This window comes from Bufo bufo, chromosome 1, assembly GCF_905171765.1.
Source record: "Bufo bufo chromosome 1, aBufBuf1.1, whole genome shotgun sequence".
NCBI classification, from domain to species: Eukaryota; Metazoa; Chordata; class Amphibia; order Anura; family Bufonidae; genus Bufo; species Bufo bufo.
Genome location: NC_053389.1, coordinates 300,143,467 through 300,159,490, shown reverse-complemented (window position 1 = coordinate 300,159,490; position 16,024 = coordinate 300,143,467). Strand labels below are relative to the sequence as shown.

General features: G+C 44.8%; 1 protein-coding gene across 1 annotated transcript; it reads left to right on the top strand.

The window, feature by feature from the left end:
• Positions 1–2,463: 2,463 nt before the first annotated feature.
• LOC120986979 (transmembrane O-methyltransferase homolog) lies at positions 2,464–10,420 on the top strand. The gene is made up of 4 exons (XM_040415659.1): positions 2,464–2,561; positions 5,856–6,124; positions 7,401–7,597; positions 10,051–10,420. Exons 1-4 carry the CDS (start codon positions 2,542–2,544, stop codon positions 10,354–10,356), a joined length of 792 nt encoding a protein of 263 aa, XP_040271593.1. The 5' UTR covers positions 2,464–2,541; the 3' UTR covers positions 10,357–10,420.
• Positions 10,421–16,024: the final 5,604 nt, after the last annotated feature.

Sequence of the window (16,024 nt, the reverse complement as noted above, 5' to 3'; positions counted from 1 at the left end):
TGCAAACTATTCTGAAGATAGGTCATCAATATCCTGACACTGCACAATCTACAAGTTTTCATGTAAAACTTTTGATGATGTTATTTTTCATTTTCAGTGTCACTATCTGTATTAAAAAAAAATCTGAAAATCCTAATCTCATTATATGCTAAAAATTCTTGTTTCGTACAGATCACTATTCAGCAGTCATCTCATTCTTATTACAGGCTGGATTACTACGACAAGTAACACCTCTGTATAGTTACATAGTTACATAGTTGTTAAGGTTGGAAAAAGACAAAAGTCCATCAATTCCAACCTATGTATACATAACATAGGATCCACCATTGACAATAAGTGATAGATGCAGCTTATCTAAACCCCTCCCTGCACAATGACCTCTGCTCAAAGTACATCTAGAAAACCCTTTTATCATCATTTACTGGTGTAGTGTGTCTCTGTTTAAAATTAACCATAGCACTTGTTTCCCAATCCAGTCCAAAAGGAACACAAAGTTCTCTGTACTTGCATATGGGAGGTCTGAGAGTGCAGACAATATATTGGGGGCATTGACATGCTCTTTTTCTCAGACCACATCTTTTTATTATAAGCCATTACCCCTTTTCATGAAAGGCCAACCCCTCACTGTGTGTTTGGACTCTGAGGCAGAGCCTGATGATGTAGCATGGTGATCTGCAGTAAAAACCTGATACATACCAATATAAAAAAGGTATTTGCTTAGTGTATATATTTGTCATGGTTTGGCTCGGTAACGGTCCATCTCTTTGTGAGCCTGAAAGGCCAAAAAGTTTTTGAAAATCAATTTTTCAAAAATCCCAGTGGAAAAACACTACAGAACAACACGCAGTCGAACCTCCATGCCAACTGCAAAAACACACAGAGCTGCTGGTGGCCCATTTCACAGAGAAATTGTGCAGTCTTTAGCAGTCACAGGTAGACGTGACTTGGCCAAATGCATCCATCAGCACCTGGGGTCTCACCCTAAGGGCCTATTCACACGACTGTATTTTTCTGCATTTTTGAAGATCGGATGTGGACCCATTCATTTCAATGGGGCCGCAAAAGACTTCCATTCCGTGACCCCGGAAAAAAGATAGAACATGTCCTATTCTTGCCCGAATTTGTGGACAAGTATAGGCATATCTATCATAGAGAAGAATGTTCCGATGCATAAAATGTGGAATGCACACGGCTGGTATCTGTGTTTTGTGGATCCACAATTTGCAGTCGTGTGAATGAGCCCTTATGCTACGGTCCGTTTCAGATGAGCGAGATGTCTCCTGGAAACCTGCTCCATGTGGGAGTTTGATTTCTCATCCTCGACGTCCAGCTCTTATAACTGGATCTCACGGCATTAACATTCTTTATAATGCTGTGTGTCCCTGCCTGCCATCATCTGTAATGAATTATACTAACATAATGCTGTCAGTACAATTCAGTAGATCTGAGGTCTGACAGGGACACACATCATTATAAATCATTATAAGGCCGAGTTCACACGAACGTGTGTGACCCGTGACTGTGCTGTGGCCCACAAATAGCGGGCCGCAATGCACGATCGCCGGCCGTAGGTCAGCCGCATCGGATCGCGGACCCATTAACTTTAATGGGTCCGCGATCCGCCAGTTCCGCTAAAAGATAGGACTTGTTCTATCTTTTTGCGGAACGGAAGTACGGGATGTAACCCCACGGAGGCACACCGTAGTGCTTCCGAGGGGTCCCGTCCCGTGCGGTCGTTCCGCGATTCCGGATTTGCGGACCCATTGAAGTGAATGGGTCCGCATCCGTGATGCGGAATTCACACGGAACTGTGGCCGTGTATTGCGGCCCGCGATTTGCGGGCCGCAATACGGCCACGGATCACACACGTTCGTGTGAACTTAGCCTAATACTGTGAGGTTCTGTTCTGTCACAAGAGCAGAGTCGAGGATGGGAAATCACGCTTCCACACGGAGCGTGTTTCCTGTAGATAACTAGCTCGTCTGAAACTGGCCTAAGGCTTTGTTCACGTTAGCCCGCTATCCCTATTTTCCATGGACACTACATGTACCCATTCATTTTAATGTATTTCTTCATACATCTATGGAGACATGCACTCATTTGGTCAGTAATGTGGACCAAACACAGCCGTTGAAGCCTACGGGTCCATAAAAAACCACAGACACAACATGGACGGCATCCATGTTCTGTCAGTGTTTCACAGACCATTGGTAGGGGATGCTCTGAAAATGAATTTTCAGCCGAGCAGTGTCTGAGGAGTGCAGATGACACACGGACCAAACACGGATTCTTCACGGACATCAAATGGACACGGAAATGTGACTAAGGCCTAAGACATTTAATCAGTTTCACTACACATGACCTGGGTTTCCTTGCTGACAGGTTTGAGAAGAACTGCTCTAGAACAGCATGGTAGATGTAATGAGCTCTGCAGGCTGCTCCGTGTCTGCTTACTCCGGTGTATATTACACAGGTGGGATCTATAGAGGAGCACACTTCCTGGTTATCTGACACTTCCTCCTCTACCTGAGACGCTACTCCATGGAGCACACATTCACCGGGTAAGTTTGCAGCAAGATTCAAGTGAATGCAACTAATCAGTTTCTACTGACACACACATAGGCTTTCTCTTTATACTCAGGTTTCTGTGCATTGAAACATACAGAGCAGTTTATACCATCACTGTACTCAATGCTTTCTCCTCAGCTTCACTGAACTTGAGCTGTAAAGGTTAAATAAAGGGTTGTAGTTTACAGGCTTCATGTATGTCTTCCCTGTGACAACTGTAGACTCTCCTTGTAGCTACATCTTGGATTTACTAGATTATGGGAGAATAAGAAAAATGTGAATAACTGATCATTTATTAACCTGTGTAAAAATGCTCATGTATGTATAGAAGCAGGAAGGTTTCTTGCTGGATTTCCTGGCCTTAGGCATCAAGCACATTTTTGTCTACATCCGATCCGCATCTTTTGCAGATTGGATGTGGATTTATTTCAATTGGGACAGAACATCAAGTGCTGTCTGCATCCGTATGTCCACAAGTCCATTCCGGAAAAAAAATACATAGAACATGCAGGATGAACAGAGCCAGTATCTGTATTTTGCAGATCCGCAGTTTACAGGTACGTTAGGCCTTAGGCCTCTTTTGCATGTCAGTGGATAATGGACGTGTTCGGTCCGTGATCTCTATGAAGAGCACATTTACCCATTGATTTTAATGTGTTTATTTACTGGTGAGGGCGGGTTGTCGACGGGACTATTTTTTCCTGTCAAGTATAACGGAACCGTTATGTGTCCCCATAGACATGTATTAGGACGGACCAAAACAGAATGCATCTTAAAGGCTTCCGATTTTCTTTCTGTCCTAAAATTCTGTTACCGTATATTCCATTGTAACTCTGTTATAACGGAACCTATATCAGAATGCCATAACGCCAATGCAAACCAGCCCTAAATAAACCATGGTAAAACCATGGAGACATGCAATGCCTTGGTCCATAGTACGGATCAAACACGCCTATTGAAGTGATGGCACAGGTGGCATCCGTGTTCTGTCAGTGATTTTCACAGACCATTAGTAAGATTTGCTCTGGAAACTAATATCAGACTAGAAGTGTACGTGGAATACAGATGACACACAGAGGACAAAAAACGGACATAAGAACCAAACAAGATATATTCACAGGTGAACCAGTGACCATCTTGTCACTGATATCCCTATTTAAGGCCTCATGCACACGACCGTTGTTTTATTCCGTGTCCGTTCCGTTTTTCGTGATTTTCTGCAGACCTATTGACTTTCAATGGGTCCGTTGAAAACTCGGCTAATGCACCGTTTGTCATCCGCGTCCGTGATCCGTGGTTCCAGTCCGTCAAAAAAATACTCTGCTCAAAAAAATAAAGGGAACACAAAAATAACACATCCTAGATCTGAATTAATTAAATATTCTTCTGAAATACTTTGTTCTTTACATAGTTGAATGTGCTGACAACAAAATCAGACAAAAATAAAAAAATAGAAATCAAATTTTCAACCCATGGAGGTCTGGATTTGGAGTCACACTCAAAATTAAAGTGGAAAAACACACTACAGGCTGATCCAACTTTGGTGTAATGTCCTTAAAACAAGTCAAAATGAGGCTCAGTAGTGTGTGTGGCCTCCACGTGCCTGTATGACCTCCCTACAACGCCTGTGCATGCTCCTGATGAGGTGGCGGACGGTCTTCTGAGGGATCTCCTCCCAGACCTGGACTAAAGCATCTGCCAACTCCTGGACAGTCTGTGGTGCAACGTGACATTGGTGGATAGAGCGAGACATGATGTCCCAGATGTGCTCAATTGGATTCAGGTCTGGGGAACGGGCGGGCCAGTCCATAGCATCAATGCCTTCGTCTTGCAGGAACTGCTAACACACTCCAGCCACATGAGGTCTAGCATTGTCTTGCATTAGGAGGAACCCAGGGCCAACCGCACCAGCATATGGTCTCACAAGGGGTCTGAGGATCTCATCTCGGTACCTAATGGCAGTCAGGCTACCTCTGGTGAGCACATGGAGGGCTGTGCGGCCCTCCAAAGAAATGCCACCCCACACCATTACTGACCCAATGCCAAACCGGTCATGCTGGAGGATGTTGCAGGCAGCAGAACGTTCTCCACGGCGTCTCCAGACTCTGTCACGTCTGTCACATGTGCTCAGTGTGAACCTGCTTTCATCTGTGAAGAGCACAGGGCGCCAGTGGCGAATTTGCCAATCTTGGTGTTCTCTGGCAAATGCCAAACGTCCTGCACGGTGTTGGGCTGTAAGCACAACCCCCACCTGTGGACGTCGGGCCATCATATCACCCTCATGGAGTCTGTTTCTGACCGTTTGAGCAGACACATGCACATTTGTGGCCTGCTGGATGTCATTTTGCAGGGCTCTGGCAGTGCTCCTCCTGTTCCTCCTTGCACAAAGGCGGAGGTAGCGGTCCTGCTGCTGGGTTGTTGCCCTCCTACGGCCTCCTCCACGTCTCCTGATGTACTGGCCTGTCTCCTGGTAGCGCCTCCATGCTCTGGACACTACGCTGACAGACACAGCAAACCTTCTTGCCACAGCTCGCATTGATGTGCCATCCTGGATAAGCTTCACTACCTGAGCCACTTGTGTGGGTTGTAGACTCCGTCTCATGCTACCACTAGAGTGAAAGCACCGCCAGCATTCAAAAGTGACCAAAACATCAGCCAGGAAGCATAGGAACTGAGAAGTGGTCTGTGTTCACCACCTGCAGAACCACTCCTTTATTCGGGGTGTCTTGCTAATTGCCTATAATTTCCACCTGTTTTCTATCCCATTTTCACAACAGCATGTGAAATTGATTGTCACTCAGTGTTGCTTCCTAAGTGGACAGTTTGATTTCACAGAAGTGTGATTGACTTAGAGTTACATTGTGTTGTTTAAGTGTTCCCTTTATTTTTTTGAGCAGTGTATAACCTGTCCTATTTATTTCACGGAAAACGGTTTGCGGACCCATTCAAGTCAATGGGACCGTGAAAAAATGCGGAGGCACACAAGATTGTCATCCGCGTCCGTTTTTTATTCCTATCATTTGCATGGCAAACTTGACTTAGACTTTTTTTTTACTTTCCTTCATGTCTGGTGATCCTCCAAAAACAAAGGAAGACACACGGAAACAAAAAGGGAAACGGATCACGGAACAACGGAACCCCATTTTGCGGAACAGAACACAACAACGGTCGTGTGCATGAGGCCTAACTATAAGGAAATGTACAATGTAATGCTTTCTGAACTTGAATTTTTCTTTTGTCTTTTGGGATCAATAGAAATGTAAAATAATTTCTTTGAAATATTTCAGTTGTCAAGCTTTTATGGCCTCACATTACTCTGTCCTAGTCACTGGGGTACTGGTGCCATTAGTGGCTGGTGCGGCCTGGGCACTATACAGATATCACTTCCAACCATCAGACACACATCGGAGTGTGGATGTGAAGATACAGCAGGCTCTACGTCGATATGTCCTGATTGAATCCACCCATGGAAAACCGGACTGTGTGCTACAGGCTTTTAAAGAATATGCCAGTAAAGATGACGTGATAAAGGGGCTGCTATTTACTGTAGAGGAAGGTATGTCGATCAGCCACGTGCAATGCTTTATCTTTCCTGTGAGGGCGCTGCAAGATTCTTGAGCACTAGCAGCTAGTTTCCCTTGCCAACAACTGCTGACTGAGGCAGGGGTCCCAGGAGCAGTAAATCGATCAAGGCCTTAAGGGCCCTATACACGGGGCGAGAATTGAAAATATCATCACTAACGAGCGTTCATAGTACGAATGGGTCTCGATCCGTCCTGGCTGCCGCACGGCCCCAATCCACGGAACAGCCGCACAGCGGCCGTGTGCATGAAGCCTAACATACAGTCCCATCTCCCATGTAAAAAAAAAAAAACATCTCAGTCCCATGTAGCTCACACCCCTCACCTCCCTTCAGCCCCTCTAACATATTTCCCTCCCACTAAGCAGTTAGGAGGTATAATGGGGAGAACCACATCTTCCAGCATTTCTCTGGCACTTACATTCATTCCATGGCATCACAGTTCTTCACTGCTGAGCGCTGCCTCTTTCTGCACTGGTCCCATGATGGTGACCTCATCACAGGTCCTACCACCACTTCCAGTGTTGAAAAGGTCACATGACTAGGATTTCATCACAGGTCCTTCAGCTATGGAGTTTAAGCAGAACTGCTGCAGATTCACAGTAAGTCAGCCAGCTGCACGGGCGGTATGTCCGCCCCTGCAGGACTGGTTTTGTCTCAGAATCACTGATGGAAATCACTGATCAACCACTGACTTGTGAATAAGGTCTTAGGGCAGTATTACATATAGTGATGAGGCTGAACATTGTCGGGAGGGAAGCGTTCCTTCCTGGCAATCACTTGCTTGCTAGCGGAGGAGACCACTGCTATTACATGCAGCGATCTCCTCCACAGTATGGGGAGCAGTCTTCACTAATACCATCACTTGTCCCCATACTGACTCGTTGTTTGCCCGCTTATTACACAGCATGATGTGCCGCCGGCAAGCGAACATTTTTACGTCTGCTTACAAATCTGGATTGACCGATGAACGAGCTTTTGCTTGTTCATTGGGTAAACTGTGGCAGTATTACACTGCCAGATCATCACTAAGAAGCGTTACTCATTAGCGATGATTTGGCAGACTATCTGCCAGTGTAATACAGCCTTTAGACTATTTCTGTGCCAACATTCAGCTTACTTTGGTTAATTAATTATATTCTATTTCTACTGTATGTTTATTTTAGTCACTAGCCTTGGCAAATCCATTTTTTCTATTGTTCCCTCTCATTCTATTGTTTTTTTTTTTTATAAACTACAATGATTTCTACAGATATTTTTCTAGAGGAAGCTGCCAAACAGTGTTATCCCAAAGCAACCCTTGTATTGGGCACGCAGTGTGGATATTCCCCTATACGTCTCCTACAATTTCTGCCCTCAGATGGGATGTTGTATGCAGTGGAACGAGAGGATAGCATGGCAGAATCAGCCGAGGAGATGATTCTAGTCGCTGGTTTCAAACATAATCAGGTAAAAACAAAATCTGTTGTCCCATTTTACCTAAAGAGGTTTTCCTACTTTTTTATAAACTATCCTTAGGACTGAGCTGCACCTAAGCCATGTGACCAATGAACATGACATCACTGGCCTAGGTTAAGCTGTGAAGTCCCTCTCAATAGCTGATCGGCAGCGTTTCTGAGTGTTTGACAACCCCCCCCCCCCCTTCCCCATCAGATACTCATGATAGTGATAGGTCACCACTATACAAAAAGTTGGTAAAACCCAGAAAGGGGATTGTTCCAGAATTGAAACCCCTACAAATCACAGGAATGGAGGTCTCATATCCACCATTTGGATAGAGCCGTGGTCAGCTATGTGCACTGTTGCACTTTTCAAAGTCTATGGGACTGCTGCAGATAGCCGAGTGTTTCTTAGCTATCTTCAGCAGTCCCAAAGTTAGTACTGTTAGTACTGCACATGCTTGACTATTCAAATAGGGCACACAGAACCTATTGTACAGGGCCATCAAAGTTGGTGTGATTTAAAGAAATCTCATCCACACAATGAATAAAGTCTACAGCATTTGGGGCGTGTAAATTTATGCTGCGGATTTCCAGTGTGTATTCCACCCTTTGCAATAAATCCTTTGCCTTGAATTTGCCACAGTTTTCCACTTTGGATTTTTCCACCACAAGGTACGTCCCATGTGAATGCACTTGTAATGTGTAGATTGCGTTCCAATTTCAATAGCTATGAACTATGGGGAAATGTATCATTCCCTTTATGCCTCTTTTCGGCATGAAAAAGTCACAGATCCACTTGATTCATTTGTGACTTTTCTAGTCGCAATCTAGTCTCAATTCTGTACCCCTGAGCCTGGAAATTGCAGAAACATCTACTAAGGGCCTCAACTGCGTGCTTAAGGTTCTGCAGAGAGACTTTAGAAAGACAGAGAGAAGGAGTACCACAACCCCCATCACTGCGGCTATCCATACATTGCTATTGGGGAAGAACTGCACCGTAATTTACTTGGAATTGTCTCTTGATACTGCCTTACACCCTACCAAAGCACTTAAAGGGGTTATCCTGGAAAGGATAATGATGACTTCTGCTCAGAATAGGTCATCATTATCATATCGGCGGGGGTGCGTGTCCCGGAAACCCCCCCTGATCAGCTGTTTCAGGGAGCCACTTCGCTCACCAGAGCTCTGGCAGTGGGCTCATGGCAGTTTTTCAAGCACAGCACCATGCATTGTACAGCAGCTGTGCTTGGTATTGCAGCTCGGCCTCATTGACTTGAATGGGGCTGAGCTGAAACTAGGTCACATAACCAATGTATGGTGATGTCACTGGCCTAGGAAGAGGCTGCGGCACTCACAGAGCACCTATCCTCTTCTAACAGCTGATCGGTTGGGGTCCCAGGTGTCGGACTCTCGCAGATCTGATATTGATGACCTTCCTGGGCACCCAAATTACCACCAGGCAGGAATCCCAACATGAGGGTGTGCCCCGAGGGAAGAAAGTTACCAGTTAAGAGGAAAGATGTATAAAAAAATAAAAAAAGATCCTTATTAAATAATAATCCTATCCCATATAAAACAATCACATAAAAACACTTAAAACAGCAAGAATCGCATTAATCATGCTGGTGGTCTCCCTCATTATCAGAGATAAATAAATAGCTGAAAAACCACAGGGTCAATAATATCACAATCAATGTGAATACAGCAAAGGATAATGCATGAATAGATAATGTACAATACAAAAGAAATATGGAACCCCAGTAGCCCAGAAAGGGGATGGGAAGAGAAACCCCATGCGTATTGCCAGCTACTCTGGCTTCATCATATCTTTACTGGTACTACTGTTTAGTATGGCTGTGCAGCACCCTATTGGGTTATTGGTTAGGTGGTGCACACCTTTTTTTTCATATTTGCCCGAGGGAAGAGAGGGTGCGTCCTTCGGTCACTGCATGGCCTTAGGGCATATCAATGTGAGGTTTGCCACTTTAATTTGTACGTTCTATTATCATTGCCAGAGCTATTACCACTCCTATCCACCGCTCAGGCTTGTTGGACAGGCTGCGGGCTCTTCCACCCGGGTCCTGAGCAGATGTGGCTGCTATACTTCTCCTGTTTGGCTGCATATACTACAATGCAGCTGAACAGGAAAAGAAGCGACCACACCAGTTTGGGACCTGGGCGAAAGAGACAGCTGCATCCGCGTAGTGAGAGACATCTAAGTACTATCTAAAAGATCTTCCTCCCACAGGTTAGTACTAACTACGGATTAGCTGAAATGACCCGAGAACCCCTTTAAGCTCCTGTTTGAAGCCAAGCATACTGTTGTATTGGGAACTGCATTATGTCAAACTAGCGGCGCACTAATTTTTCCAAACCCCTTGCAAATTTCTATTCTAAGTGACATTTCACACTTACCAGAGAATTTTGTTTTGTCAACTGTTTTCTTCTCCTTTCTTCTAGTTTAAACTGTTGTGCCAACACCCAGTAGATGCCATTCATGTTCTGAAAAGCCAGTTTGGTGTGAAGAAGTTAGATTTTGTGTTGATGGACTATGAATGTGACCAGTATGTAGAAGGCTTGCTGGCTTTGACAGAGTCTGGAATTCTGTACCCTGGGACTTTAATAGTAGCTAACAACACAAACCATCCAACATCCAAAAACTTCATTCAATACATTGAAGGAGCTGAAGATTATAGAATTGTAGATGCCTGCAAGGGGTTGCTGAAAGTAGAATATGTGCAATCTAAATCACTGTGGAGTAGCTGATGGGCCATACACATGGCAGGAATCCTGAATGTACAATATGTAACATATTTAAAAGGTTGCCCAGCCGGATCAGAAAGCAGTACTACTCCTGTTCACAGGTTGTGTCTAGTATTGCAAGTCATCATAACCCATGGACAGGAGTGGCGCTGTATTTGGGAAATAAGAAGAGCTTTTATTTTAAAATTCTGGATAACCCATTAAATAACATCCTCAAATGTATTAAACTATTTATTTGGTGTATATATCAAGGGGAGAAAAACAGAACTGGATCAAACATCCACAATGCTATGCTTAGATCTAATTAAACTCACTTCTCAGCGCAATATTAAGTGTACAGCCCCCTATACTGCATGCTGTACAAGAGGCATTAGTGTACATTTTGACCAAAAGGCATAAGCCCACTCACCACGTCAAGGTTGCCTCTTAGAGTGGGACTTACTCTGACAAATAGGCGCAGCACAGTGCGGCGGCAACATGGCACTGCCCTAGTAGGCGGCAGGACCCAGGAGTCAAACAGCAACCCTGCTATCTGACAATGCCACCTACGGCACTGGGTCCCACCGACCCACCAGCACAGTGCCACAAAAACAAAGGCCACCACACAGTACTGCACCATCTGAACAGTTGTCTAACACAACATGTCCCTTGTTATCAGAAACTACAGATCAATTACCACTTATATGCAGACTTCTGCTGAATTAAAACAACCTGTGCCAAATGGGAGGAGTGCTGATACCAGTAATAAAGAAGAAAGATTCAAATTGCATATATCAAGGGGGAAAAAACAGAACTGGATCGCACATCCACAATGCTATGCTTAGATCTAATTAAACTCACTCAGCGCAATATTAAGTGTACAGCCCCCTATACTGCATGCTGTACAAGAGGCATTAGTGTACATTTTGATCAAAAGGCATAAGCCCACTCACCACGTCAAGGTTCCCTCTTAGAGTGGGACTTACTCTGACAAATAGGCGCAGTACCGTGCGGCGGCAACATGGCACTGCCCTAGTAGGCGGCAGGATCCAGGAGTCAAACAGCAACCCTGCTATCTGACAATGCCACCTACGGCACTGGGTCCCACCGACCCACCAGCACAGCGCCACAAAAACAAAGGCCACCACACAGTACTGCACCATCTGAACAGTTGTCTAACACAACATGTCCTTTGTCACCGCACTGTGCTGCGCCTATTTGTCAGAGTAGGTCCCACTCTTGGAGGCAACCTTGATGTGGTGACTTGAGTAGGCTTATGCCTTTTGATCAAAATGTATGCTAATGCCTCTTGTACAGCATGCAGTAAAGGGGGTTGTGCATTTAATATTGCGCTGAGAAGTGAGTTTAATTAGATCAAAGCATAGCATTGTGGATGTGCGATCCAGTTCTGTTTTTCTCCCCTTGATGTATTTATTTGGTGTATGTTGCACATTTTGTTTATTAACCTAATATGTCCCATAATGCTAATCGTTCAATGAATTCTGTAAATACGTTTTTAACTTATCTGAAGCTGCCATACTTGGTTCAAATTTTGACCCCATGCAACCATAAGACTCCATCTTGGTTCCTCTAGAAAAGCAGGAAAAGATTGCTAAGCTAATCACAGGTTGTAAGACGTGTGAATATATGGAACTTTGTATCATACTGTATCTTATTAGGGGAATTTATCATCTTTCTCACCTTCCAAGTCGGTGAGGAACACATGCCACTTATTTTCAATCCCCCATCAATCCAGCACAGATTTTTTTTTTTATATAACATTTGCATCACTTTTGTCTTTTTTTTTTTTAAACTTGATAACCCTTTTATTTTGTTCAGACCTCTCCTCAGTCACCAAACTATCACTAGTATTAAAAATAGACTAGGAGGAGGGGGGAGATGAAGCTGCAGTCTCTCTACCACAGTGAGAGGGGAGAGGGAGCAGCAGGGGGAAGACATCTGATTGGCTCAAAGCTTGAGACCAAAAAATGGGTGTAGGTAAATTGAAGCAGTGTATGAGTGTTGTTGGACACTATGCTACAGTCCAGATATTAATATCAGCAGTAGTTCAGCAATTCACTTGTGATTTTGGATGTCCTCCTAGCCATGATAACCAAATAAAAGGGAATTGTTCTTCATTTATCACCCATAATTGTATATGAGAGTCATCCTTTGACTTCTTAGGACCCGGCGAGAGCAATTTCAAGGCTCAGGAAGTATTCATGACTGATATGAAATATAGTTTCTTTACAAAGGAAAGAATGCCAGTAGTACTGCAACGTCATTAATATTCCCTATCTGCTTTGCTGTCCGTTACGTGCTCCACAACATTGTACAGACTTTCTGCCAGCAATGCCTTGCTGATATCAAAGGGAGTTTATAGGATGTTCTCTTACTGTAGGAAGTGCTAGGTGGTTGGGAGTGTACAGATATCACTCACCAGCGATTACTTACAGAACATGTACTAGTACTGTACATGAATGAGTGGTCTTTGGAAACTTCCTGAACATCAAAACAGTAATTAACTAGATGACTCGCGCACTTGCTTACGTGTTAAATGACTTTCCAGTACAAGATGGTTTATTATTACTTTTATTGAATTGAACACAGTTCATATAAAGCAACATATTAAAAAAAGTAAAAAAAAATAGAAAACTAAGTTAAACAATGATAAATAACATAAATTAATAAAAAAAAGAATGTTACGAGTCAAAAATATGTTTTCAGCCCAGCATGTTAGCGGCTCTTTAATGATGGATTATGATCAACAGAAAGAGATATACAGCAGGGCTAGAAAATCATTGGCATGCTGATCATGAATAACCTGGTTCGGTTAGCAAAATTTCACTAGGTGCTATAACATTAAAAAGTGACATCTAAAGTAATCATGACCTAATATAATGAATCTAGATCAATGATGTCCAAATGGTGATCTTGGGTCTACATGCAGCTCTTACCTGCCTGAGGTGCTGTCCCCAGGAGAAGGCAAATTTATATGGCACAGCTTCCTTCCCTAGGGTAATGATCAACCTCCTGTAAGATGAGGCCTCTGCCCAACTATTAAAGTGGGTTTCCAAGATTTTTAAATGGGCACAGAGCAGGAGGCTGTATAAGATAAAGAAAAAGACTGTGCTGCCATTCCAGTCTCCTTCTGTTCATCATTCACCTGACCACTGCAACCAGTCAATGATGTCAGTGGTCACATGACTGCTGAGGCCAGTGATTGGCTGCAGTGGTCACATGAACAATGGATGGTATGTGACTGCAGCAAGTCCAGCAGGGCCTAGATTGGTGGTGCAGGAGCGGCAGGACATTGAAATGGTAAGGTTTTTTGTTTTGTTTTTATCCCCCTATTATCTTTTTCCTTACTATATCTCAGAAGATCTGGTTTAGGTTATTTTTTATACCGATGAGTCACAACCTGTTTTTAGCTAAATAAAATGTGTGGAGGAAATGTCAACCATAAATACAACTTTTTAACAAAAGGGGTACACACATGTATGACTTCAACCTCCCTAGACTGAATGTGGTGTGAAGTTGAGGCCTGTATAATATTGGTTGACCACCAGGGATCAACAGAGTGAAAATCAGTTACAATTTCATAAATACTCTGTTGACTATCTTCAGTTTGCATGTAAGTTTGACAGTTCTTATATCTGTGCAGATCTAGTCCAAAGCAAAAGATGTGGCAGCATTCAATATATAAAGAAGAATGGATGCCTACTTGAGTTAGTGTAATGGGATGGTAGGATGCAGGTTTCTATATAGTACTAGTATTCTGACAGATAATCTGGGAGAAGTTGTTTAAATGATATACAGTATAACAGGCCAGGTTATAAAATACAGCAGAAATTCTTAGATAAGATATAGTCTAGTCTAGGTTGTCAAACCACTTTAATCCAGTACCCTCTGCTTAGTCAGCCTCCATCTTGTTCATTGTCAAACATTTCCATTGGCTTCAGAAGCATAGGGTCACCTTGAACATCTTAGGACATTTTGATAGTACAGTATATACATGATACATACCATTTTTCTACACCTGCCTTCAGTCTAGGAACTATTCAGTAAGCTACCTCAAGATGCCATTTTCCAACCAACCTCTAAATTTCTACAATCCCAACTATTGTATATAGTGCAAATTGACCCCAGTTATAGGATGTGCAAATTTGCCTTTGGTAGCACCAATAATAACATACTTATTGTCATGTTATTGTATGATTATCAGGGGTCGAGTCGAGGGGGAATGCGTGGGAACGACGTTCCTGCACTTTTTTCATGGCAGGAACGCCGTTCCCTTTCAGGGCAAAAGGACCAGGAGGAAGCGGTGAAGGCTTTGTACTCACCGCTGCCTTCCTGGTCCTCGGCTGTGAGGGCTGCGCACAGGAGCCCAGTGAGTCGCTCTGTGACGTCACTCCGTGCGCAGCCTACAGCAGTAGAAGAGGAGCGTCTGCGTCCAGGAGCAGGAGAGGTAAGTGTATATTTTATACTATAGGCTGAATAGAGAGGCACTGACTGGAGGCTGGTGGAGGGGGCACTCGGGGCTGGTGGATGGGGCAGCACTGGGCGCTAGTGAATGGGGCCCTGAGGGCTGGTAAGAGGCACTGGGCGGCTAATGGAGAGGCTCTGGGGGCTGATATAGAGGACTGGGGGCTGATTAGAAGCACTAGGGGCAGATTAGAGGCACTGGGGGATGATTAGAGACACTAGGGGCAGATTAGAGACACTAGGGGCAGATTAGAGGCACTGGAGGCTGATTAGAGGCACTGGAGGCTGATTAGAGGCACTGGAGGCTGATTAGAGGCACTGGGGGCTGATTAGAGGCACTAGGGGCAGATTAGAGGCACTGGGGCTGATGAGATCTGCTGGGGGCTGATATAGAGGCACTGGGGGGCTGATGAGAGGTACTGGGGGCTGATGAGATCTGCTGGGGGCTAATGTAGAGGCACTGGGGGCTGATGAGATCTGCTGGGGGCTGATATAGAGGCACTGGGGGGCTGATGAGAGGTACTGGGGACTGATGAGAGGCACTGGGGGCTAATATAGAGGCACTGGGGGCTGATGAGATCTGCTGGGGGCTGATATAGAGGCACTGGGGGGCTGATGAGAGGTACTGGGGACTGATGAGAGGCACTGGGGGGCTAATATAGAGGCACTGGGGGCTGATGAGATCTGCTGGGGGCTGATATAGAGGCACTGGGGGGCTGATGAGAGGTACTGGGGGGCTGATGAGAGGTACTGGGGGGCTGATGAGAGGTACTGGGGGGCTGATGAGAGGTACTGGGGGCTGATGAGAGGTACTGGGGGGCTGATGAGAGGTACTGGGGGCTGATGAGAGGCACTGGGGGCTGATGAGAGGCACTAGGGGCTAATGTAGAGGCACTGAGGGGCTGATGGAGAGGCACTGGGGGGCTGATGGAGAGGCACTGGGGGGCTGATGGGGAGGCACTGGGGGCTGCTATGAGGCATGGAGCTCTTATCTGAGGTCTGATTGGGGGTCATTCATATTGGGTTCTGATCTGAGGTCTTATTGGGGTCTTATTAACATTGGGGGTCTGATTGGTGGTCTGACCTGAGGTGTAATGAAAAATATTTTTTTCTTATTGTGCGGTGCCCACTTTCAGCCCTGAGCCCAGCTGCCTAGAGCACTGATCCGGAGCAGCTTGGAGAAAAAAGGCCTCACAGTCCCACACTC